At 32.6% G+C, this 20,622-nt stretch overlaps 1 protein-coding gene across 1 annotated transcript in view; it reads left to right on the plus strand.

The window, feature by feature from the left end:
* The window catches only part of LOC129222426 (cell adhesion molecule DSCAM-like), a 133,980-nt gene that overhangs the window by 105,349 nt on the left and 8,009 nt on the right, over positions 1 to 20,622 (plus strand). Inside the window, exons 17-22 of the mRNA XM_054856938.1 lie at positions 3,081 to 3,151; positions 4,771 to 5,008; positions 13,636 to 13,734; positions 14,617 to 14,802; positions 18,080 to 18,376; positions 19,873 to 20,031. Of these exons, the coding sequence (XP_054712913.1) occupies positions 3,081 to 3,151; positions 4,771 to 5,008; positions 13,636 to 13,734; positions 14,617 to 14,802; positions 18,080 to 18,376; positions 19,873 to 20,031 (1,050 nt within the window). The remainder of the gene's footprint in view (positions 1 to 3,080; positions 3,152 to 4,770; positions 5,009 to 13,635; positions 13,735 to 14,616; positions 14,803 to 18,079; positions 18,377 to 19,872; positions 20,032 to 20,622) is intronic.

Below are 20,622 nucleotides of genomic sequence, written 5' to 3' on the forward strand. Positions count from 1 at the left end.
CTCACTTAGTAGAAGGGGGAAAACTTAATATGGTCATTACAGACCCATACGGCATAAATTAAAACAATTTCCAGCTTTCCACCAATTACTTCCGTATTCGACCTTTTTTCACTCCCCAACCACTGGCCTAAAAACTACATCTACCAAAATTTGGCAACTTTGCTCTGCTTTCGGGTGCACTCGGCGCCAAAGAAAAAGATTAAAAAGGGAAGGAAAACAAGCTTTAAGTGTTCGCTTATATTAACTTCACTAAAGATGAGGACCTATTTATGATCGCTTCAATAAATAATCTCGACAAGAAAATGAGAACCCGGCTTTGTTCGGAAGAAATAAATATTCTCTGTTGCGTATGAAAATATTGATCGGTTAACAGGTTATCCCGAACGAAGCTCAGCTGTGTTCTTTTAAAAACATCGCGAACGCAACGGTTTATGAGAAATATTTATGGCTTCAGAAAAAAAAATAATTTGAGTGCATAAATTTTGTTGGTTTTGGGCACATACATTGTTTGTGAAAACCATTAAAAATATAGTTCATTAAATATAATAGTCCTTTGCTGAGTAATAAGTTTTAATATTTTCAACTGGAAAAGTTTGGTTGTTTTAAAGATTTTAATTTCTTTATATCAGGATAAAAGTTGTGTTACACTTAAACATTAGAATATTAGAATTCAAGTATCCTAATTAGAAAAAGTTCTCTTATATATATATATATATATATATATATATAGTATATATTATATATATATATATATATATATATATATATATATATATATATATATATATATATATTATATATATATATATATATATATATATATATATATATAATATATATATATATATATATATATATATATATACTATATATATACAGGTAGTTATCAAAATAATGGAAACACCTGAGAATAAAATTATACATCTGTTTTTTTTTTTTTTTTTTCATAAATAGCAATATACATATTCTGGTATTATTTGGTAATTTAACGGAAGTTCTGGAAGTCTTGGATTTTTTTTTTTCAAGCACGTGAAATGTCAGACCTCTCAAATTTTTAAAGAGGTCAAATTGTTGGAGCTCGTCTAGCTGAAGCAAGTGTAACTGAAACATTTCAACATTTCGGCGCATCTAAAAGTACGGTATCTAAATAGTCAAGACAGCATACAGACAGCGCGGTAAGACAAGCTCGGTAAAGCAAAATAGTGAGCGGAAAGAGAAGCTCAGTGAAATAAAGCAACGGGTATTGAAGTGGATTGTCTCAAAAGCGAACAACAGCAGCAAAAGTGACCAGAAAACTCAATCACCATATAGAGTCACCAGTGTGAGCGATTAAATTTAGAAGGGCACCTTTATAAACAGAACATTTACGGCAGAAGCGATTCCCAAAATGTTTTTTATTATATATATATATATATATATATATATATATATATATATATATATATATATATATATATATATATATATATATATATATATATATATATATATATATAGGTGAGGGTGGCCTTCGAAGCGTGTAGGTTTTCGAAGAACGCTCAAAAATTGTAGTTTTTCTATTTGTATCGCAACAATTTCGGTTTTATTTCCTTGCAGGGTTCTTGAACTTTAAAATAAAAAGTAATTCCTGTATTATTTAAAACCCAATATTTATTTATTATCAAACTTTAAACATTTGAAAAACTCGCTTTGTCCTACCAGGGAGCCAAAGCGGGTAAGCTTAACTAATTGTGATTTGATACATTTGCCAATTAAGTATTGCCAATAAAAAAAGTATAAAAAATTTATGCTTATCCAATTTAAAGTCAGTACATTTGGTTATAAAACATAAAGAAATAACTGATTAAATTAATACACTAATTAGTTGCCATCCTAAAAAATAACTTTTTAAAATTATACTTATCCTTCCGAAATAGAAAATCTAAGTCAGCACACAAGTCAAGAAAATATAAATAAACATATGATTAAATCCTATACCCGCTTTGCCAAAAGACACGTTTTTTATTTCAATAATTATAACCTTATATTTAAAAAAGAAACAAACAAAATGACTATCGTAGTTTGTAGGTGGATGGTGTCAGAATAACGTAATATTATTAAATAAAAAGTCGGGGGTGGTCATGTAAACACGACATACGTATGCATTACCGCTTACACATCATTGGGGGCCATGAGGGGGGAGGAATACCTGCTTTGGGCCACTTTCTCCTATTTTATTTCTCTAAATAAATAGTGTTTGAAGATTTTTGTACATAATATTAAGTAACCAAATTCACTAATCAATATCGCGTTTAACAGAGTATGCTTATTATCATATGTGTATACTCTAAAAACAACAATTTCAAAAATGACGAAATGGTACTCAAATTTGAACATATCGCGAATCAAAATGGCTCCGACTACGTGGTACTCAAATTTGAAACCATCAAATACTCAAATCAACATGTGTGCTCATTTTCGAGATATTTGTCCTCATTTTTGAATATGTAATAATTTTAAAACTGAGCATTATATACTCATTTTTGAGTATAAAATAATTCAGCACACTATTTGAAAACATGAGTACTCGTATTTGATACAAAAGGTTTCAAGAAAATTTGAAAGCGTGAATGTACTCATTTTTGAAAACTTAATTTTTTTCAGTGTATATTCGTAACCAGTTACATGAAATGTGGAATACTTTTAAATTAACACGCTTGTGTGTCACTTATTAGACAAATGTGTTTATTTCTACTCTAAGACAAACGCTTAATGTCTAAAACCAATAACCTGGGCAGTCCGACTTGTGTATTTTTCAAAAAAGTCACGTGACATCTTTAAACTAAGTAGTAAATCTTAAACACAAATAATATTTAAAAAAAAACACTTTCTTATTCCTAGCAGTTTTTTCAGAAGGATAAAATTTGAACTTTTTTGAGGCAACTAGTAACTTTACACAAAAATAATGTTCCATGAAATACGTAAATAATGTAGTATAAAAAAATAGCTCTTTGTAGGTTTTTTGCGTTAGGGCGAAATTATTACCTTTTGCTATCCCTTTTTTAACATATTTATTTTTTCTCATTCATTGGTATTCACAGCACCATCTGGGTCCCCAAGAGACGTTCAAGTGCATTCAACCGGAGCTCAATCAATGAAAGTATCTTGGAAGGTAATAAATAATACATTAAGGTTAAATCGATATTACTACTATTATTGTAAATACAGTGATTACGAGTAGTTTTGTAAATGTGTTAAGTGTGTCATGTATATTTTTAGAATAATTACTTTTTCCCCCTAGACTCATGCATTTAGCTCGTAAGTTTCCGGACATACTTGGTTTTTCGTAGCTCTTTTTCTTTTCTGCGAACTTACTCTGAAAGAAAATTCTGAAGAGAAAATAATTTTCGAGCAACCTTTCGGGATTTAATAAATTTCTACCAGTTATGCTGTAAGAAAAAAAATATACATTTGCGAAACTTTTTCTAAATCAATACAAGTAGCAAAAATGCGGAATGGGGGGGATTCTTTCAGTCAAAAGTACTACTGTTAGTCACTGAAATGAATAGAATAAGCAAAAAAATAACATGGACCCAGATAGAACTTTCATTTTCCCAACAGTTTTTTTTTTACTTAATTTTTTTAAATGTCCGATTTTTCAAACAAGGCGCGGTCTTTATGACGTCACAAGTGATGCAATTTGCAAATCTTTGTACTAAGTTTCCACGTGATAGTGAATTAAAATTGCGCTCTACACTTGCTATCAACCATATCGTTGCCAATACACATGAGTAAAGATGCGAATTAAATATTTTGCACTGTGAATGGCAAAACTGAATGGCATTTCATCATTTGTGATGTCATCGGCAGAAGTTGTAAACAATAAAAGCGCTCCGATTTAAGTTTTTTTTTTTTTTTTTTTAATATCAAACTTAAAGAAATTATTTTAAAAATGGCCAGATCCTATGTTTTTAAGCATGATCTTTCAGAAAAAAATACTTTTAAAATCTTGGGACCGACCCCATTCTCACTTTTAATAATGTGGTATCCAATGTAAAGACATACAGAACTTATTTAATGGGTGTTTCGCTTGCGATTCAGTAACGGCTTTTTTAGTTTGACTGAGCCCCAAATGAAGGTGAAATTAAATCTCTAAATATTAAATCCTTTCAAAAATTGAGCAAATGAGCTGTTTGGTTTTTCTTGCATTTTTGCCCATGATGCAGCCATAATTGCTTGAGGAACAGACCTGGTTAGTCAGAAAGGTTCCCAGCTATTAATATACACATATTGAGTTTTATTAGCGAAAGGGGGGAAAATTACTGGTTAATTTATTTCAGGAACATGACGTGTTTTTATTGGAAATATTTTCGAACTCTCCAGAAATATTCCAGGTAAGTATCAGAATGGTACTCACATTGAATGCCCATTTTTTCCTGTATTTTTCCTGTTTTTTTAGAGTGAATACAGGTACGACTACACGAGTAGGGGTTTTTTTTCGGAGTAAAGGATATTTTTAAAATGAATAACTTTTTTTTTGAACTTATGCATTGAACACTGTGAGAGTGTTCACTAAATTGATTTTTGCGCTGTTTTTTTTCTTAGATTTTAGTGCTAACTATAGATTTTTGTATAAAATTAATACCAATTTTTCATTTTTAGAAAATGCGCATTTCTTTACATTCAGTGAAATAACTATTTCACAACAATAGTTGAATATGCTTTATGATTTTTAAGTGGAAAACAAATAACAATATTGAAACAGTTTCTTGACTCGAAGGTTTGTTCTAGCCACCTCCCGAAGAAATGTCAAACGGATACATACGAGGATACTATATTGGATATAGAACATCATCCTCGACCGACCCTTACACCTACAAACAGGTAGAAAGATCAGAGAGCGAGCAACAGTCCACTTACATAACTGGGCTCCAACCATTTACGAAATACGACATTGTAGTGAAGGCTTTCAACTCTGCAGGTGCTGGGCCAAAATCCCCGAAAATTTCAGGAAAAACGCTGGAAACGGGTAAGCGATGAATTGATTTTGTAGTTTATTTTTAACTGACGAAAAACTATATTTACCATAGACTAATAATAAGAGTAGACCGAGCTTTCCCAGACTTGCTGATGAAAAAAATGGTTCATGGATACATCATGTGACTGGTGGGAGGCTTGGCGAAAACTTTGGCAGAATGGTTGCTAGATGGCAGGATTATCTATAGTTTGGCACTCGACATGTATTTTAAGACGTAATGTGTTTTTATTATAATTTTTTTCCAGGTGCAGAGATTGAACTGTTTTCCTTTTAGCTATGCATTATTTTGACATTAGTAATAAGTTTTTGATTACAGTTTTCAGTAACTTTTATTTCATTCGGAACTGCTACGTTAGCGTTGGTGTAAACGTAATGGCGTAAACGTTTTGCGTTGATTCAAAAACGTACTAATCGGTATCTTAAATTGAAATTGTAGGTAAAAATCTTACCGTTTGCCGATTCTTTTTGGGCGCTTGCATCTTCAATTGCTTAGAGAGTTATTGAATTGACTAAAGAAAATGCACTATCAAACAAAAAACTCACTATATTAACAAAATATTTACAACTTAAAATAACAAATTTACAAATAGAACTCAATAAAATATCATTCTTCCGTGTTCCATCAATTCTATTTATTTTATTTCTCGCTAGCGTAGATCGTCTGCTACGATCAACGCCCGCTGTTGCTCGAATATCCACTTGTCACATGGTTTGGTTTATGAGCAGCAAAAGGGTTGCCATAGCTCGGTCTACTCTTATTATTAGTCTATGATATTTACTGCCAAATCTTAAAAGTGGGGAGAAAAATGATAATTTCCAGGAACTAATCTGAATTAGCATCCGAAAAGCATCTGTTTCTATCTTTTAAACCACATGAAAGGCATCCTTGAGGCAATCGTAAATGAAAAGATGTTCATATAATATAAATCTTTCAAATTGCTGATTATTTTTAAGCTAAATAAGTCGCGCAAACGATGACAAAAATCAATCTCCCTTGGACTGATTGAAAAACAAACGTAAAAAACTTACAACTTAAAAAAAAAATTAAAAAAAAATACGGATTTAGAGTACAAAGGTAAAAATAATTTTAACTATAGGGTTGGTTGGGGTAAGTGGGTCACCCCTGAAACTGAGATATGGATAAAGTTTTCTAACTTTTTTGCACTGATCATGTTAAATGACATCACAGTGATTGGTTTTGTATATATTTGGGTTTCTTAGATTTTTTTTCTAGGTCATAGCACTTGGTCAAAACTCAAAATCTAAAAAATTTGTTTTGCGAGTTCAAGCAACATTTTTCAAAAAAGTGTTTCTTGGTTATTATTATTTTTTTATAATAATTAGTTTTTCACGTATGGTTTAACTTAAAGTTCATACAACAACAAGAATTTGTGTGTAAAATATTATTAATAAGTGTTTAAGATGAGGGGTTCTACTTACCCCGTAAATTTTTGCTAAACGGGGTCTCCTCACTATAGGGTAAGTGGGTCCCCTTATAATATTGGGGATTCCAAAGTAAAAAGTAGCTCCCATTAAATATTTGTGTTGATGAAATACAAGACAATTATGATGACCTAGTAGGAATTGATGGTGCACCTACAAAAACCTACTACTAACTCACTGGTTATGTATTTGTTAAATTTTCAGCAAAATAAACTATAAAGCATTATGTAGGTCTAATGTTGGAAGTTGATGATACAAATTAAAAAATATATATATGTTGTTGCGAGAACAAATAAAAATGGTTAGTTTTTTTGGCCTGGTGCAGAGAATGTTGGAATTATTATTGAGGATGAAGTCCAGTATGATGATAGTTCTTCCTTGGCTCTCTTAAAACAGGCGCAGCCATTTAATGCTTACAATTTCTTTTTCAGAATAGTTTTGGTTAATTTACCGAAATCGACCTCAATCAACTGTGTTACGTTTATTGAACACACTTTTATATGTTGAAAATAAAATATGTACCTATAGGCTTTCAATAAATTTCACAAATGTAATTGTTCTGCTTTTTTGTTTAAAAACTTTCTGCCATAGAGATTTACAAGACAGTAAATATCTCGTAAATAGATGCGTTTGCAAAAAAATATTTCATACTAAAAATTAACATACTTTATCAAGTAAACCCTCCTTATCCCTTTCTTAGATATGCTTGGTTTAAATTTAAATAAAAGTGGGGGTGACCCACTTACCCCTTATTATAAGGCAAATTTGACACCCATCTGATTTTTTTTAAAATACAATTTTATTTATTTGTTTCAAAACTTTTGTATAAAGTTTCAAAAACGAGCTGTTCTCAAAAGGGGTCTCACTTTCCCCAACCAATTGGTAACCAATTACCCCAACCAGTTTTGTTGAATTTAAAAAAAAAATCAACAAAACGACATTTTTTTGAGCTTTACTAAGCGTGCATTTTGCTCCAAAAAATTTTAACAGTTTTAATAGTTAGTTGAATTAGTTAAGAGTTTTTACTTTTTATAGTCAAAAACTTTTAATAGTTAATTATCTTAGATCATCAAGTGAGGCTTAACAATTTTTAAATACTGAATGCATTAAAGAAAATATGCACAAGTATTTCTTTACAATAAGTAAATTAATCTTCGTAATTAAGTTGAGATTAGTACCAACTCTTAAGTGGTTAAAAGTAACATTATTTAACTAACGAATACAATTCCTAATAAGAGCAATATTTTTAAATTGAAAAAAAAATGTAAAAGAAAAAGTAATGTTATAAGGCAAAAAGTCGTCGTTTATACGATAAACTATTCATTCAGAAGTTTGAAAACTGTGCCTGACACAACTGCTCATTCCTGTAAAACGTTCCCTGGAAGTTTGAAATTACGATAAGCTTCTGCCAATAAGGAATGGTTCCCGTTTCACTTTAGTTAATGGAGCGGTTATCACTTATTGGAATTGCTGTCTCAACATTTTACTAAGATCTGATAGTAGATAAAATTGTATTGGGGCTAGAAGGATTGGCTTGAGTTTCTGAGGCGTACGCCAGTAAAATCTATTGTTTTTAAAGAACTTTCAGGGGGGGGGGGGTATATAAGAAACATAGCAATTATCGACCAAGTTATAGTTAATAAATTAGAAATTTTAGCGTACATGAGACACGAAGTAATTATCGGTAAAGTATAGTTAAGAAACCATGGCGAGTTTAATGTTTTGTAGATTTAAGGATTATTATTATTTCTTATGCTATTTTTCTTGAATTTTTTGTTTTCCTAACGACATGATGGAAATAATATTATTTCCGAGACAAATATCAATTATAGTTTTAAGCGAAAAGTTTGAGTAAAAAGTAATGTTATTACATTAAAGTATATTATTATAGGTTTCTAATATTTTTGTTTCTTTTTTTACATTAGAAAAAAAAAATTAAAGTAACATTGTATTAATGCGTTTTTTATATAATAAAAATAAATTGCTACATGCCTAGATCACATTAAACGCTACGGATATTAAATGTGATATTTAGTTTTAAATCTATTTATTTGTTTTTTAGCATACAATAGGACTATAAATGCAATTATTATTTACTAGCGGCACTCGCACGGCTTTGCACGTAGTAGAGAATTAAAAGGTCATTTGGTTCGCCAGTATATTTACAAATAATGGATGGTGAATTTTTCGCCAATTTGCTATATTCATTTGCTTGCCCATATTATTGTTCCACGTTCTCATAATTTGGTAATTTATTCGTTCACGTTATGATAATTTGCTCGGTAAAATTTTCTTAAAATTGGAATAGAAAAAGAACAAAATCGTATTTTTGAAAAATCGCTTCGAGGTGCTCATCCCTATGCTACGAACTAATTCTGTACCAAATTTCATAAAAATCGGTCGAACGGTCTAAGTGTTATACGCGTAACAAACATCCCGACATCCAGAGACACATACTTTCAGCTTTATTTTTAGTAAAGAAGATAAACTACCAAAAACTGAAAGTATCTCAAAAACAAGCAAAAGGGTAAAACATAATGACGTTTTTTGTAAAACTAGAATGGGCAAAATTTAAATCAACTCAAATATTAAAAATTACATTTTTATTTTGGTTTGAAACATTTAATGGGACTAGAAATTTAGTGTACCTTATATTGCTTCTAGTTTTATGCAATTCCTTTAAGTTTTACTGTAGAATTATTAAGCAATAAAATGTCTATTAAATAAGGTTTTTTAACTTATTAATATATCCCGATAAAATCAAGCGTCACCAGAATGTGAAAAACATCATATTATTATTTTTAACTTCTCTAAATAATATTTTCGTATCGATATTAATTGAAGGATTGTAGTCAAAAAAAAAAAAAAAAAAAAACCCTAAAAAAGAAGAAAAAAACCTATAAAGCTGTTTTGCTTCTGCTATGAATTTCTTTTAAGACATGTATAAATTAATTGAAAGACACAGAAAGATTTGGATCGAAAATTTAAAAAGGTTTGGCCCTTCTCATGACTTCAGATTTCCACGCACATACGCTCAATTGAAAGTTTAGATGCCAATCGAACACGAATTACTTAACGACTTGAGCGACATTTATTAGTGTATTGATAACTAGCGGTATCCGCACGGCTTTGCCCGTAATATAAAAATAAAAAGGTCTTTTGGTTCGCCTGTATATTTACAAATAATGTATGGTGAATTTTCTCGCCAATTGGCTTGTACCCATGTTACGGTTCCACGTTATGATAATTTCGTATCTCGCCAATTGACTTGTGCCCATGTTACAGTTCCACGTCATGATAATTTCGCAATTTACTTGTCCATCTTATGGTATTTTTGTTCCTTAAATTGGAATAGAAAAAGAAACACATCAAAGTTTCGAAAAATCGCTTCGAGGTGCACACCCCCATGCTACAAACTAACTTTGTGCCAAATTTCATGAAAATCGGCCGAACGGTCTAGGCGCTATGCGCTTCACAGAGATCATAACAGACAGAGATCCGGACAGAGAGACTTTCAGCTTTATTATTAGTAAAGATTACAAATCACTTGACAATTTGATGTCTTGATATTCGAACACACAGCTCTCTTAAACTTAACAGAAGGGGGACAAATCATTCAACTCAATCTTCTGCTAGCCCAGTGTTTCTAGCACTCCTTGAAACATATGGAATAAAAAATAAGAAAATATGTAGCAGAAAAATAATACAATTAGGCGCAACGACAGCTCTTAAAATTATATCCATTTATTCAAAATTCGAACAAGAAAAAATGGAAAGAGGTAGGTATGCATTAAAACCCAGTTTTCAGATTTCAGGGAGGGGAAAGCAGCATATTACCCATATTTTGCGACGTACGAACGATGCATTTTGCATCAAAATAAATTTGAATGAATCGGAATTTGAGCTTTTCGAAAACGACTCATAAATGTAAAAGGTGTGGAATCTCGAAACGTATAAACGAGGTTTTTCTTTACAGTATAACTTCAATTTAACGATAACCGATTAAACAATTTCCTCGATTAAATGTAATTTCACTGATCCGGACAAAACTGTATTGAATGTATATGCTCCTAGATTTAACGGTATCCATGATTAAACGATAATTTTTTCCAGTCCCTTGACAATCCTTGAATTGGAGTTATCTTAATATATAAAAATCTTCTGTGCGGACGTTTGTCACCAAAAGGCTTTTAAACGGCTGGACCGATTTTGATCAATTTTATTGCGTGTAATAAAGTTGTAGCAGGCATGGTTTCGAAGCGCGGTGGATCAAATCGGAATCGTTTTTGTTAATTAATTAACTAAAACATTGGATGATTATGTCTCTTATATGATTAATATTAATTTTTATCTATTGTTGAACGAGAACTGAAATAAATATCTAACCCGTTGCCAATGGACAATAAGAAAGCCAGCTCTGTTTTTTGTAATGAAATTTTCTGCTGTGATATGCCAATTGAGAATAGATAAAACGTAGAGACAGAGAGAGAGTGAAGCCTTCATTTCTTGAAAGCAACAATTTTAGTTCTAGTGAATTATACTTTAAAGTAAAGTATTGGAAGAAATCGGGTTTCTTTCACTAGGTTCACGCAAAACGCGTATTTTTCGTCGTAGTTAAACCATGTGACCGGACCAGTGCTTTAGGTTTTCCTAACAAAATGATCGGATAGTACCGTACATTACGACATATGTTTCTCGGTTCAAATCCACCAATTTTTGAGTTTTGGCACCAATGGCAAGAATACTTTAAGGATTATCAAACTAATCAGTACATTATTAAAGAAAAAGATGGTGAAATTTAAAGACGGAACAAATTTTATTTTCGTCCGGATAAATTACAACAGGGTAGTTCTATACACAAAAGATCAGTGCAGTGGAAGATCTTTATCTTTGGTGGAAAGAACAAATTAGGCAATATATGAAATTTTATAAGTTTACTTTCAAAAGATCGGACTGCTAATCGGTCGGAGTTGGCTTCGCTCACTGATCGGCTAGATTACAGTAATGTGGTGGCTTGGCGACATTGGCAATAACAATACAGTTGCGTGATTATTTGTTTACTACTATTGATGTAATTTATTGTATTCTTTTGTTCATTTAGTGAAATATTTTAAATTGCAAAGAATTGTTTTTGGTTTTTAAAGAGTGTTTAGCCATTTACATTGACGAACATTTTTACTTTACATCGGGAAGGGGGGGCGGGTGATTTTCGTTTATTCGGGGAACTGTTTTTATTTTTATCATTTTTTAAACGATATCCATTCGATTGTTTTATTCTTTTTCATATGGGGGACGTTGCAGCGGGATTTCCCGTTTTATCTACATGGGTAGTTAGTTTTTTATACTTAATATCTGAGGATGATTTTTATCCTTTAAGTATAACTGAAGAAACAAACCATACAATCTATGAAGATCTTTCAACTACGCGTAAAAAAAAATAGTTGATGAAACGACTGCTCAGTGGGCACTAGATAAATCAAGTTGTAATAAATATACGCATTCTGACACCAAGCAGCTTAAAACATTTTCTATTTACTTATTTTTTTTCAACAAAACGGTTCAAACACTTGATAGTTTATTGCAAATTTTCATTTTACAAAGTTTGTACAAAACAACGTCTGTCGGGTCCTTTAGTACTGTATATATATATTTGTGACGAATGGTAGTGGTAATAACACAGATATCACGAGAAAAGATGGTCAGCGAAGGAAATTCTACAAATGCGTGTAGTTCTTTCGAAGAAATAAACTTCCGCAACGGCTAAAGAAGATCTTAAATTTTCCAATCGTTTTCCCCTTCGCACTCTTCACCAACTATTTCGCTCCGCGAAGCTGTTATCTCGACTATTAAAGATAAGCTCCGTCGACAGCACGCGTCTTTCACTCCGTTTGGATCAATACTCCTTCTTCTTTGAACAAGGACAAGTGCGGAATTTAACCATAACTACGCTCCGTGGGAAAGAGCAAACAGCAAATTAAAAAAAAAAAATCTGTTATAAGTAATCCAGTTATTGTGAAAAATGAAATACGTTTTATTTGATTTATCGGAAAATAATAACTGTTATGTTTGGTCAATACTTTGCTATTTTAATAAAACTGAAAGTTAAGACTAAGCTTGTTACTAAAATAAAATTTATTGAAAATTATGTGTGCGAAATTACCAAGAAAGTCAATATTCAACGTAAATAAAGCACAAATCACTGTAAAAAATTTTCAACCTAATGCATTTATATTTGCGTTTTTGTTAATTATATCTGTTACATTTTTGCTTTATTCCGGCCCTTTTTTCAAGTGCATTAGAAATGTATTAAACTAAACAGAAGTGCAAAATAGTTAAAGTGATCTGATAAAAAGAAAACGAAAGTTTTTTTTTTAAATAATAAATTACTTTTGCGTATCAAAAGAGTTACGTTGCTTACAATGCAATAGGTTACTGGAGTCTATGCTTAATAGGAAAAAAAATGGAAGTTTTAATTTATACCCTTATAACTCCGAGTACATAAAAATTTCTTTTCTCATATAGAATTGCATCTGATTATTTAAACCTAAACAGTAAGAGCTGCAAGTTGACAGACATTTGAACTTGTTTAATAAAATTATACCACATTTTTACACGGTCAAAAAAGTAACCATTATGCATAGCGTTTAAATTTTTTTATAGAATTGCATCTGGTTGTTGAAACCTAAACAGTAAGAGCTACAAGTTGACGGATCTTTGAACTTGTTAAATAAAATTATAGCAAATTTTTACATGATCAAAAATGAAACATTATACATAGCGTTTAAAATTTTTTATAGACTTGCATCTGATTGTTTAAACCTAAACAGTAAGAGCTGCAAGTTGATGGAGAGATATTTGAACTTGTTTAATAAAATTATAGCAAATTTTTGCATATTTAAAAATGTAAACATTATGCATAGTGTTTAAAATTTTTTGTGAAAGCGCTTATATTTTTCAATATGAGTACTGTTAATATCATTATTTTGTTTATTTTTTTTTCGCGTTGACGAAAACAAACCAGCTTTTTTTTTTTTACCTTGTCTCTTTTCAAATTTATTTATTTGTTTAGAATTATGGTAGTAAGAAAAACGTTCCTTTCAACTCTGAATAAATTACTGTTTTTTCAGCTTTCAAATAGTAACTAAATAAAATCAGTGTTTTTTACTTTATTTTAGCTCCTCCTACGTCGCCTACTGTACAAATCACTGACACATCTAAATCTTCAATTGAAATCAAATGGGAAAAAGATACGAAAGACAAGTCGGCAATTACAGGTAACATATAAAGCGTTTTTTTTTTTTTTTTTTTTTGGAAAGGGGGAAATTATTTTGTGACTTGCATCATGGATTTTTTTTTTTAATCTATATTCAGAGAACGATAATGATTCTTATCATTGTTTTCCTTTATTATACACGCTTGCTTACTTGGTTTCCTCTGAAAAAAATTAGCATCAAATTCCAACACTTCCCTATTGTTAGTATTGAATTCAAAACGCGTTTCTTCAAATATCTCAAAAACTCAGTTCCGCAGTTACTGCCGTTTACCTGCACACGGAAAATATCCCGTTAACACATTTTCAGCAATATTTTTACAAAATATTGGCATTCTTCTCTTAAAACTCTCTAGTAATATAAACAAGAATTGTTATAAAATCAAAAAATGAAGAAATGGTTGCCCGATCGGTAGAGTCGGATTCGGGGCCGGAAGGTCCTGAGTTCGAACCTCGATGGTCGAAGACCCACCGTCGTCACTAAAGGAGACTGGGCGATGTTAAATATGCTCGTGGTCTCAATGTCCTCCAAGTGAAACGATACCTCTGGGGGTGCTAGCACCAGGTAGCTATTAGCTCCTGGACTAGTTCTAAATTCTCATTAACTGTTCGATCCGGTGATGGTGCTGCCATCTATCGGTATGTAAAATAATGGAGGCAAGGCACTTAGTATGCAGTCATCGACATAAATACAGTTGTAGTCAGTTGTGACTGAATAGGAATAGGAAATAAAGAAAGAATAAGAAATACTATGTATACCTAAACTTGTTTCTTGACAGTAAAAATAGTAAAGGAAAATAAAAATATAGTAAAAAATCTTGTACATAATACTGAAAAAATGTTGCTTAGTCTCGTGTAATCGAAATGTACTGTGTTTCCTCCACAGAATACACACTCCATTATAAATCAGACGAAGGTAACTGGCAACAGGAAAAACTCACCAGTACTGTTGATCGCTACACGCTGAGAGATTTAAGATGCGGTAGCAGATATCAACTGTATATGACAGCTTCAAACAGTTTGGGCACAGGAGAGCCAAGTGATCCTGTGTACACAAGAACAAAAGGAGCAGGTTTGTCAATTTATGCATTCATTTATTTCTTTTACAAAAAAGGAAGTATAGTATTCGCGAAAAACATTTCACTCAAAATTCGGCTTTAATTTTAATTTTGCTCACTCCCAAATTTATGTTGAGTTTTTTTTTTCAACCCGACCACACGCGGATAAGTGCCTTAGAACGTATAAACATTCGAAATATCCATTTTGACATTCCCCGAGTTAATTAAAACGACTTTTCTCGTGACGTCCGTATGTACATATGTATGTGCGTATGTATGTCGCTTAGCTCAAGAACGGTATGTCCTAGAAAGTTGAAATTTGGTACGTAGACTCCTAGTGAGGTCTAGTTGTGCACTTCTCCTTTTGGTTGCTTTTGGGTGTTTTTAAGGGGGTCTTTTGCCCCTTTTTGGGGGGAAATCATTGTTAATTTCGATGTATACTCAAGTGGTGTTATAATTTCGCGGACACTTGGCGATATATCGCCAGTCTTTTGGTCGCCAAGTTTGTCGCCAACTTGGCGACAAATTTGGTGATTTTTTTTTAAAATCTAACTTCAATTTGGCCATTTTTGATGATATTTAAAGAGTAAACTATTGAATTACATTAATATTGCCAATAATGGGGAAATGACAAAATAGGCTTACATATTCTTTCGTTTGCGTGCCTTTGTGTATGCCGTTCCTTTAAAAAAATCCAATTCCGTTTACGGTTTCAAACGTAATTTCGTAAAACTGTAAACTTTCCCAAGTCCTTTTTCTTGAAGAGTAAAGTTGTCAAGAAATTATTTGAAGTTTAAACAATGTCATAAAACTTTTCAATTAAAAAAAGAAAGAAAAATGACGACATGCAATAAATTGAAGAAAACCTTTCACCCTTTCAATATTCCCACCATTTTACAGTTCAGGAAAGGAATCTGTTTCAAGTTATTAGCTTAAAAATATAATTAGATGAAAAATATTTCATTCTCTTATTTTTACTGACTTTTGGTTATTCAGGATTTTCAGGAGATTGAGATGTTAAGAGAGGATGAATGGAAAGGTTTTTTTTTTTTTTTTTTTTTTTTTTTTTGAGCAATCACGATTGCTTATTGCTTTCATTTGACTGTTTTTGATGTCCTATCATTTTTCCCACCGCCACCCTCCGCAGTATCACCGTCGACCGGGTACTCACGATGCTGCACCTCTAGCGAAAACCGTCTCCAGGTTTCGTCAATATCCTACCCTTACACGCATACATACACGCACCTACACACATATACATATATACACCTACACACATACACAAACACATACACACACAAACACACACACACACTCACATACACAGAACTACCCACACACTCATGCCTGCACACAGACACAAACACATATGCCTACTCACACATACACATAACCCCCCACACACATACACACAACAATCCACACACTCATGCCTGCACACAGACACAAACACACATGCCTACACACACACACACATACCCACCACACACAAACACACACCACTCGTGATTGCGAAAAACATAATTTGAATTCAAGATGACAAAATTCAATTTTTTTTTTTTTTTTTTGCAAGTATGATTAAGTAATAAGCACTGGTGCTTTATATTAAACTCTCTTTGTTGCTTTCTCCCACCGAATTTGGCTCCAGTGGTATTTTAGTTTCTCGTCAGTCATGAACTGAAAAAAGGAAACCGTAGGAAGAGTTGCGTGAGCTGAGTTGTACGTGGTTTGTTCTTTCTCTTCGCGTCCCCCCAACCCCTACATTCGTGTCTAACTTAACCGATTTTTTAAGTTTCAACACTTTTCTATGTGTATTTGATCAATATAAATGTTCATTTCAATCTCAAATTTTCCACGCCCCCCCCCCCTCCCCATTTTTAATTAGCATGTCCGTTGATTAATTTTTTACAAAGACGAGACCGAGTTTGGAAAGTTATACCGTTTTTTTTGCCTCGTTCAACCCCAAATTCTCGGCTTTTTCTGGTTTTGTTGACATACATGCTATTTTTCTTTTATTTATTTAATTATTTTTTAGATTAACACCAATTTCATTTGAAAAAAAAGCAGTCCTTATTTGCTCAAAAGGAAACAATTGAATAAAAAACGAACGGGTTTAAGGATTCAATTAGGTTTAATTGCAGAGGAGCTTCAAAAGGATCTTCTGTACTAAAAATATGCGGCTTTCATAACAGCTTCGTCGATTGTGCCTAATAAACACGTAATATTTGCTCTTAACCAAAAAAAAAAGATCTATTTTTTTTTTTTAATTATGATAACTATGAAGATAAAATATAACAGCTCTATAAAAATGTTACTGCTTTTCACACGTGACAGAAATGTGCACATAGTATGATTGGTGCTATTCACATCATATTGATTGGTAATTGATTGTATCACTTAAACGCAATTTTTTCTAATGCCAAAGCTGAAATTCTTTCATTCAAATGTCAAAAGTAAAGTATTATTTACAAACAGAGACTGACAAAAACTAAAGTGTTAGAAGCCAAAAAAAAACCTGTAAGGTGCCAGACAGGTTTCATTTGGATTTTGTAGACAGTTCTACGTAACACGGCTTCCAAAAAAACTCTGATAAATATCCGCCAAAGTATTGAGCAATCACGATTGCTTATTGTCCTCACTTGACCGTCTTTGATGTCCGGTTCCTTTTTCAGCTTGGACCAAAACCTCTGCAGCACCACCACCCACCGTCCTCTGCAGGCGCGGCTCCTCCAAACCTGAGTTATCCGCTTCTCCTGGTCGGAGGCGTCCATGTCCTACACACTCGCACACATATACACACACGACTTCACACACATACACTCACACACACCTACGTGCATACACACAGGTCTACGTACACACACAAGCCTACACACACACACACACAACTATGCACACGTAACCGCCCTGGAGGAGGGGCAGGCATGGGGGGACAGGAGCCGTTTCAAGAAACAATAACTCCAACGAGTAGGGTCCTGTCGCAGTTCGTGATTGCGAAAAACATAATTTGAATTCGAAATTTCAGAATTCAAATTAATTCTCTTTTTTTTTTTTTTTTTTTGTCTTCCGGACTTTGCCGGACACTGTTTAAAAGTAGCACTTCTTTTGACAAGATTGTTCGTATATATAAAGTATTTTTTCCCAAACAGTTTATTTTTAACCTTTTCCTGCCTCAGAGCAAGAGTAAGAAATCCAACACCAGGAATAACAGTAAGATATCCTACTATTGTTTTGAGGCACCGATACGTCCCCACTGAACTATTTCATCATAATTTTACCCTTTTCTTTTAGCCCCCATGTCACCGCAAGAATCTGCATTCCTGACTCCCAACGCAAGCTCCGTGAGATTAAATCTGAACGCCTGGCAGAGTGGTGGATGTCCTATTCTTCACTTTGTTGTCAAATACCGTCCTAAATACCAGAACCAGTGGACGGCGGTTCCTGACAAACTCGAAATGCCCAGAGATTCCTACGTCATCAGACATCTCTCTCCAGACCGCGACTACGTTGTCATGGTTACTGCCCACAGTCAAGCGGGACTCACGCAAGCGGAATATTCATTCAGGACCCTTCATGCATCTCAAGCAGGTCCTTACCGATTTTAGACACTGTTGCACACTCGCGGTGAAACAAAAAATGTGTGGAAAAAAGAAAAAGATAACATGCGAGGAAAAGCATTTTTGTCGATAGTTTACCTTTGTTTTTATCTCTTTTGTTTGCATTGTTTAACGAAGCTTGTTTTTAATATGTCGTTTAAAGAATAGTTTGGTTTTTTATGAAACAATAAAACTGTTTCAGCTTTTTTTTTCCTTCTTTTTTTTTTTTTTTTTTTTTTTTTGAAACTTGAGCTCTTTTGGAAGTAATATGATGATCAAAACGAATTGTTGTTTGAAAAAATAAACTTTTTAATTTTCAATTGCAATTTACCAAGCTGAAATTTAATATTTAATGGAACTAATTAAAGACTTTTAAAAAAAATCAGTGAATAATATACATTTTCTTTAATTTAAAAAATATCAAGGATGGAATGCTTATTTTCGTTATTTGTTTTTAAACAATTGAAACATTGGAGAACTCTTTGAATCGTTTTTCCTTCTTTGTATGTGTTTTTTTCAATCATACATTATAGATGATTAAAAAAAACGATAGTTACAGAAACAAAGAAGACAATATGTAAAATAAACAAATATAATGAGGTTCTTATTTATATTTAATGGATACGGATTTAAAAAAGAGCAATTTAAGAAACAAAATGAGAGAAAAGGTCATGAGAACTTAAGATTGTGCTTAAAATAATGTTATACTATTAACCTTTAAAATCATGTAGGTTTTATTTATTTGTTTTGCTTTATTTCAAATCATTTAACACTGTTAACACATATTTAGTCTCCATTGAAAGAAAGAAAGAAAAATGGCATTGATTTTTTTTCAGCTGAGTTCGCGTGTATACAAACATTTCAATGCAATGCATTTGAAATTTTTGCTACAGAGCTCGATGCAGTTCGAGCAGTCACTCGTATGGTAGGTACACTGAGTCGATGTTACTAGGGTGTTCTCTATTCAACAATGTTCACGAATAAAACAATGTTAACAATTTCACTAATAAAAATTAGTAGATGAGGAAAGATGGCATTCAACAGAACAAAAGCAATAAAAACAAATTGTATGGTATGGATTCGAAAATAAAATGGGGCATGAGAACTTATTTTTATTGATTAGTGTTCAATGATTTGAATTAATTATGAATTATTTTGATGTAAAAATAGTTTGGATTAAAATTTCACAGATTATCATAACGTGGAACCGTATAATGGGCAAGCAAATGAATATAGCAGATTGGCGAGAAATTCATCATCAATTATCTGTAAATATGCAGGCGAACCAAATGAACAATTTAATTTTCTACTACGGGCAAAGCCGTGCGGGTACCACTAGTACTTTATAAATGCCCTATCTTTTGTCGCTGTCTAAGTCACTACAGATATTAATTTTACTTCTCTAACACAATAATGTTGGCTTTTTAGTAAATCAAGAAAGAAAAAAATATATTTTGTTGCTAACTTATACGATAAATTGCTTTACAGGTTTACCTTCATCTCCTGCTTTTGGGAAAAGAGAGACAGACATACCATTTTACAAAAACGTTGCCTTGATCATTCCAGTTGTGGTGTCGTCATTGGTCCTAGTGATGATTGCTTTCATCGTTGTCGTCTGCTTTAGAAAGCATTCACAAGATCGGAGAGGTATCAGGTATCAATTCTTAAGACTGAAAAGTAAAAAAAAAAGCACGAATAAAAATACTTCATAAAATTAGCTACAAATAACAAAAAAAAAAGAGAGAAACATTATTTGAATTTTGACCTTTTGAATTCAAATTATGTTTTTCGCAGTCACGAGTGTGTGTGTGTGTAGGCGTGAGTGTTTATGTGTGTGTGCGAGTATGTGTGTTTGTGTGTAGGGGGTATGTGTATATATGTGTGTAGGCATGTGTGTTTGTGTCTCTGTGCAGGTGTGGAGTGTGTGGGTAGTTGTGTGTATGAGTGTTTTTGTGTGGGAGGGGGGAATGTGTGTGTGTGTAGGCATATATGTTTGTGTTTGTGTGTGGACATAAGTGTGTGTGTAGTTGTGTGTTGATGTGTAGGCTTCTGTATGTATGCGTGTGTGTGTATGTGTTTGTGTATGTGTGTGCAGGTGTATGTATGTCTGTGTAGGTGTATGTATGTCTGTGTAGGTGTATGTATGTGTGCGTAGGTGTATGTATGTATGTGTATGTGTGTGTACGTGCGTGTATGTATACGTGTAAGTGTAGAATATTGACGCCACCTGGAGACGGT

Source organism: Uloborus diversus, chromosome 5, assembly GCF_026930045.1.
Source record: "Uloborus diversus isolate 005 chromosome 5, Udiv.v.3.1, whole genome shotgun sequence".
Taxonomy (NCBI): domain Eukaryota; kingdom Metazoa; phylum Arthropoda; class Arachnida; order Araneae; family Uloboridae; genus Uloborus; species Uloborus diversus.